The 5,917-nt window shown below is 47.2% G+C and overlaps 1 protein-coding gene across 1 annotated transcript; it reads right to left on the reverse strand.

Moving 5' to 3' along the window:
- Window positions 1-942: 942 nt before the first annotated feature.
- Window positions 943-2,685, reverse strand: LOC123129257 (uncharacterized). The gene is made up of 2 exons (XM_044549494.1): window positions 2,644-2,685; window positions 943-2,142 (listed from the first exon to the last, which is right to left on the reverse strand). Exons 1-2 carry the CDS (start codon window positions 2,683-2,685, stop codon window positions 943-945), a joined length of 1,242 nt encoding a protein of 413 aa, XP_044405429.1.
- Between the last annotated feature and the right edge of the window lie 3,232 nt (window positions 2,686-5,917).

Consider the following 5,917-nt stretch of genomic DNA (forward strand, 5'->3'; position numbering starts at 1 on the left):
CCTAGTGAAATAAAAGACGATTTGATTTCAAAAAATAAACCAAGTGCACGTAACAGTATTGTGAAGGCCGCTCTGCACCATAATAGGCGTCTCTGTCTCATGGACTTTGTTGAGAACACCATACAAATCATATTTCGTTACCATGACAAACTAGTATTATGATACTCCCTCTTTCCCGAAATAACATTGGGACAGAGAGAATACTTTATAGCATTATGTTTTCTCTGCTCGGTTACTCTGAAGCACACAAAAAGAATATAGCAATTCTTTTGAAAACCAAGGATGACTGACCGTGTGAAATATATGATTTTCTGGTACACAATATAGCCCAATGATATATTCTGACCCAATGGGTGGGTTAGGCATAAACCTGATCGTGATGTCGATCGCGAAACACGTGTATCTAAGAAATAATAAACCAACACTTCCTTACCATAAACCGACCAAATCGTAGAATTAACATGGAATTGTCATCATAAACCAGCACCAGTTTAATAAAATAACCATATGCAGATCACAGCTTACCACCATAATCAGCAACGAATTATGCTTGCTCCATATATACCTGGAGGTCTTGACCAGCAGCGACATCCAACGACCAGTCAAAGAACCCGTCCCTTTTCTAAAAAAAGTCACAGAACCCGTCGGGTAGGAATTATGCAAAATCATGATGGGTCTACATTCTTTTCATGAATCTTCAGCATGCAGTGGTTCAAGCGAAAATTGGAGGACATCTCAATTCAGATGAAAGAAGACAAAATGCTTGCACAAGTACAGATAAAACTAGCAAAATGAGACGTATATTATGATGGGACATCAATTTCCTCACTAATTGGCAAATAAAACTTGTAAAATTATATTATTTGCTCAACAAAATCGTACATGTGTGCTTCTATAGTTGATAATGAAGTTGAGAATGGAACAAGAACATGAACGAATTAATCACAAAGTGCTACTGAATGTTGGAACCCAAGCCGTCAAACTCATCTCATAGGGGATATTATGGGTAGTGTATGGGATCCTATGATCCAAGAACCACCTCACGATCTCCATAGACTGCAGGTCGAGCCAAAAGAAACTACGGCATGTGTCGATGAGCACGGTACCGCTCTTCTTGGCAAACCAGATTAGCTTGAATTGGACTGGGTTCGTCGGCGGAATGCAACTACCGCCTGCCTTCTCAAGGAACCGCGAAATTTTCTCCGTCATGTTGATCACCACATGTGGCCGTTGCTGCCACTTGCCTGTATGCTTTGATTGTGCCCATGCCGATATCTTGTCCTCTTCACCGACGAGCACAAGCACATCCCGACCCGCCGACGATGTTGCTAGAACTTTTTGGTGTTGTTCGTGGTGTGGGAACCCTTTTGGGAGCATCCTCGCCATCACCTTTGCCGCTCTGACACGGAGCTTCAGGACATAGGACCCGGTGTCAGTCTCGCACAACCAGTGGACAGTGCCGCCGGTGACCAGGGCCTTGCCGAGGCTTTGTTGCAAGTGGTTGCCAAATAGGTTAGGTAGATAGTTGTTGGTGTAGAGGCCCCACACGCCATGCTCCGATGAGAAGGTCTGGAGCTGCAGGTTGCCGCTGTACTGTGACATCTCTAGATATGCCTTGACCACTTGAAAATGCCGGCCAACGGAGGTGGCCCCCTTATCATCGCCACGGACGAGCATGACATAATTTACCCCAGTCGTTCTTAGGAACGCCTGTTCGGATGGTAGGGTGAGACTCCTGCCGGTGGCCGGGTCGCACACGCGGAGCTCTTGTGCCAAGCCTACACGGGCAAGGACAAGACCATCGCGTGACGAGAGGGGAAAGCCTCCGCGGCTAGCCGTGCGCAGCTTGGTGGCATCCGGCACGCTGGTGTCCACCAGAAACAGCTCCTCCTCGGGCTTGGGCCAGCCGTGGGACTGGTAGATCAGATTGCCAGCCAGGAGGGGGAGCACGAAGCGGTCTCCCTGCTGGAGGCAGAGGGGGCCGTGGAGGCTGATGTATTCCTTGACGCGGTCCATGCACGTGGCGGCACAGCGCACGAGGGTGGCCGGGTCGGTGCGCACCGCAATGTCCACCAGCACGTCCAACGGCATTGACGCTGCCTTCTGCCTCCGCCGTCTTGCAGCTTGACTTGGCGCCGCTGCCTGCCATGGTCGATGCCTCTATAGGTGGCTCTAGGAGGGAGCTCAGTACAGGGCGAGATCCGGTTGCGTACCGAGATCGATGCTATATAATTAGCCCAGATCATAGATGTGCATCCTAGTTAATATAAGTAGGATTATGGGATATTTTGGTATGACTTGGGTTTCCGTAATTGTTTGGTAACTAGAGATTCGGCCGGAGACGTCCCGATCTAGTCCATGACGTTGACACATTGTCGATCCTCTATCTGTATGTACGTGCAAGCTAGCCGAACAAGCAGCTTAGTCGATTATTGGTTGGCTACAGTAGTACGTGATCGATGTACTTCGGCGTTTGGCGCACGTAGCGACTCGTAGCTAGACGATGGAACGAAATCTTTTTTCTGATTATCTCGTACGTATTGTGCCACGTCCAACGCCCTGCCGGACTCGTACAACCACCAGTCCAGTTTACAACTTTATTTAGGACTCTACGTGACTTTATACTATAACTAGATAAATTACTGCATAGATCGGCCTGCAACTGCAAGGACGCGACGGCACCATGGGCACGAAACAAGAACGGTGCTCGCCCTCGGCAGTGGATTGGTCAAACCTCTCCGACGACCTCCTCAACATGGTCCGGGGGAGAGTCGCCTCGCCGCTCGGCCGTGTACGCTTCACCGGCGTATGCGGGTCATGGCGCGCTGCCGCGTTGCAGCACCCAACGCCGCCGGCGCTCCCTCTGCTGGTCCTCTCACCCGTGGACCGGGGCATTGTCACCGAGAAGTGCCTAATTTACTGCCCCGAGGAAGGTGTGGTCCTTCAGGTTCCAATCCCAAGCAAGCTGCGCAACATGCAGTTCATCGGATAGTACGACGGTGGATGGATCGCGGCTATTGAAAGTTCAAGTTCCGACTATGACGGAGGATGGATGGGCGCGGTAGAAGGATCGACCATGTTCCTGATTGTGAATCTCTTCTCTGGCGTCGAGGTGCCACTGTCCGAGAAGCAGCGGAATTTTTGATTGACTGACCATAATGGAATAGACTTCATCTGAAAAATAATCTTTTCCAATGTTCCCACTTTAGGTGGCTGCATTCTTGTCGCCATGACTGCTGGGCGCAAGATTGCACTATGTAAGATTGGCTGTCTGGATGGATGGACAATGCAAGGATGTGACATGGAGCCTGTTCGGGATGTCGCGTTTTACCGCGGGGAGCTTTACGGCCTAGCACATAGCAAGACATTATACACGTTTGACATTGATGTTAATGAAGATGGTGCACCGATAGTTACTGCCGCCTACCCCATGGACATCCAAAGGGGCGGTGATCCTATTTGTACGAGTTGGTTCTTGGACAAAGCCTCATACATATGTGAGTTCAATGGTAAGCTGGCGGTGGCAGTTATGAGTCGATGGTTGCGAAGCTGCAAGCCTTTCTTTAAAGTGTTCCAAGTCACAAATGTTGATGATGACGCACGCAAATATAAGTGGGAGGAGGTGGGTAGCTTGGGTGATTGCGCGTTGTTCTTGGGGCAACTATGCTCCTCCAAGGTGGTGCAAATGCCGGCTGGTGGCCGGGGACATGTAGAAAGAAACCACATATGCTACTCGAACCATCACTCTGGAGTTAGCAAAGAGCACCAAGAGTTCGAGGAAGAATACCACACAAAATCAGAATATGGTGACCTACTATTCCATAGGAAAGACCAAAGCGTTGATGAAGGTGGTGATAACATGGAGCGCATCCTGTCAGTACGATACTACATTAAGGGTGGCCATCATGTTCCCATGTGGTGCCTCCCTCCCCACTTCTAGGGCTTGTTTGACTAAAAAGATTTTCATAGAAAAATTGGAGGATGGAAATCCTTGGCGGTATTGCTATCATGGATTATTTGTTGTATTGTGAGGACAATTTGTTCTTCCTTTAAAAAGTCTCTATGGAATATTTCATATGAAATTTTCCATTGACTTTATCTCTTGGAAATATTACCGCAATAAAAGTTTTACAGTGGTTGAGGAAAATAAGATCCATCCATCCAAAAGAATCTAGCTAGGTTGAAAAGTTTTCATAGAAAAGTTTTACAGTTAAATGCTGCTTGATTTTTAGAGCTGGTTGCAAGGTAAATACAGAAGCACAACAATGATGCATCAAGGGCGCCTTCAAGCCTTGGGTAGTGTACCAGCTCTAAAAATCAAGCAGCATTTAACTGTGTTCTCACGCCCCAAATACTACCCAAAGCAACTGCATCTCACGCCCTAGCTGAATGTATTTACCTTGCGACGCCGTCCCCTCGCCTCTGGGATGTGCAGAAGGACGAGGAGAAGGAGGAGGAGCAGTCCACGGCGCCGTGTACATCCTTGCTCCTCCACACGCGGGGCGCAGAGATGGACAAGGAGACTGAGCCGTGTGCGCAGTTGCCGCCATCGCCTTCCTTGAGGTGAACCTTCCTCCTCCCCATTTCTTCTTCCAATGAGCTCTTTCTTACTGTTGTCCCTCCTCTAATCTCTCCCATTCAGGCAAGTTGGAGGGGCGCACAAGGGTAAGGCAGGCCGCAGGATGATGGATGCGATGCAGTGAGGGCAGCAGTGTCATTAGAGGGACCCCTCCTGGTCAAGCCCCAACCCAGGGGCAAGTGCAGCTCCAAGTTCATGGAGAAAACGGCGGCACATGTGAGCTGTCTCTTCCTCTTTTCCTCATCTCCCGGCTGTTATTCTACTCGCACAGCAACACCGCAGACCTTGCCTAAGGTGAGATTTTTCTTCATCACCTTGCTCGTCTCCTGTTTGATGAAAGTTCTATGAGCTGATCCATTAAACGTTTCATGTTGTTTTTTCTCGTGTACGAACTCACAGTTCTCTCTTAGTTCTTGGGATCTCTGTGCTGTTAACTATGAAGGTGGGGTTTCTTTTTGATGCATCGCTCGATTTGTGTTTGCTGAAAAGTCTATGAGCTAATGCCTTGCTCGGTTTGTGTTTGCCGAAAAATCTACGAGATAATGTATTGGTGCGGCCAGCCTGTCAGCATGCACGATCTTTGTTTGGATTTCGTCTCTATGGTAGTTTGGTCCTGTAGATAAAACCCGTGCATATCTATGGCCTGCTTCCTGGTTAATTAAGTATTTGTACGCTTTTAAAACGTGACATGATCTTTGCGCAGTGCCACATCTGTCTCATAAGTTTCTGACTTCCGTTTATGACATGCTACCAAGTCAGTTGTCAGTTTGGCTGAGAGGTTTCTGAAATTCTCCTTAACGTGATGTGTTTCTTATCGTGAGTGATTTCCGTGGCTAACTCGTTTCCTAATTGTCAAACCTCATAGAGGAAATTAAGGAATGGCAGGGACTCTGGTTTGGTTATGAGAAGTGCTTGGTGGATGCTTATGTGATACTATTAAGGAGCTTAGCTCAAGCTCAAATATGGTACATCTCTCTGCCATTTTGTTAATTTGTGCAGATAATTGAATTTATGGCTAGCTATTATAAGTTGGAAGATAATTGTATTCATGGCTAGACATTTGTTCAGATAAATGTATTCTTAAAACCTGTAATGTAGTGCATTCTGTCACTTTATTGGTAAATTCAGCAAATTTGTACTGGATTGACCTTTGGCGCACAGATTTGGAAGTACAAGATTTTCAAGATTGCATAGGATTTACTTTAAGAAGGAATCAAGTTGATGCTAATTAAGTATGATAACATAGTTAGCTATTTACTTTGCTATAATTTTTCCTGCAGGAAGGTCACTACTTGAAGGTTTGCACATGTTCATGTTGGAGCATTAGAATAAATAAAG

The sequence above is a fragment of the Triticum aestivum genome, chromosome 6A (assembly GCF_018294505.1).
Source record: "Triticum aestivum cultivar Chinese Spring chromosome 6A, IWGSC CS RefSeq v2.1, whole genome shotgun sequence".
NCBI classification, from domain to species: domain Eukaryota; kingdom Viridiplantae; phylum Streptophyta; class Magnoliopsida; order Poales; family Poaceae; genus Triticum; species Triticum aestivum.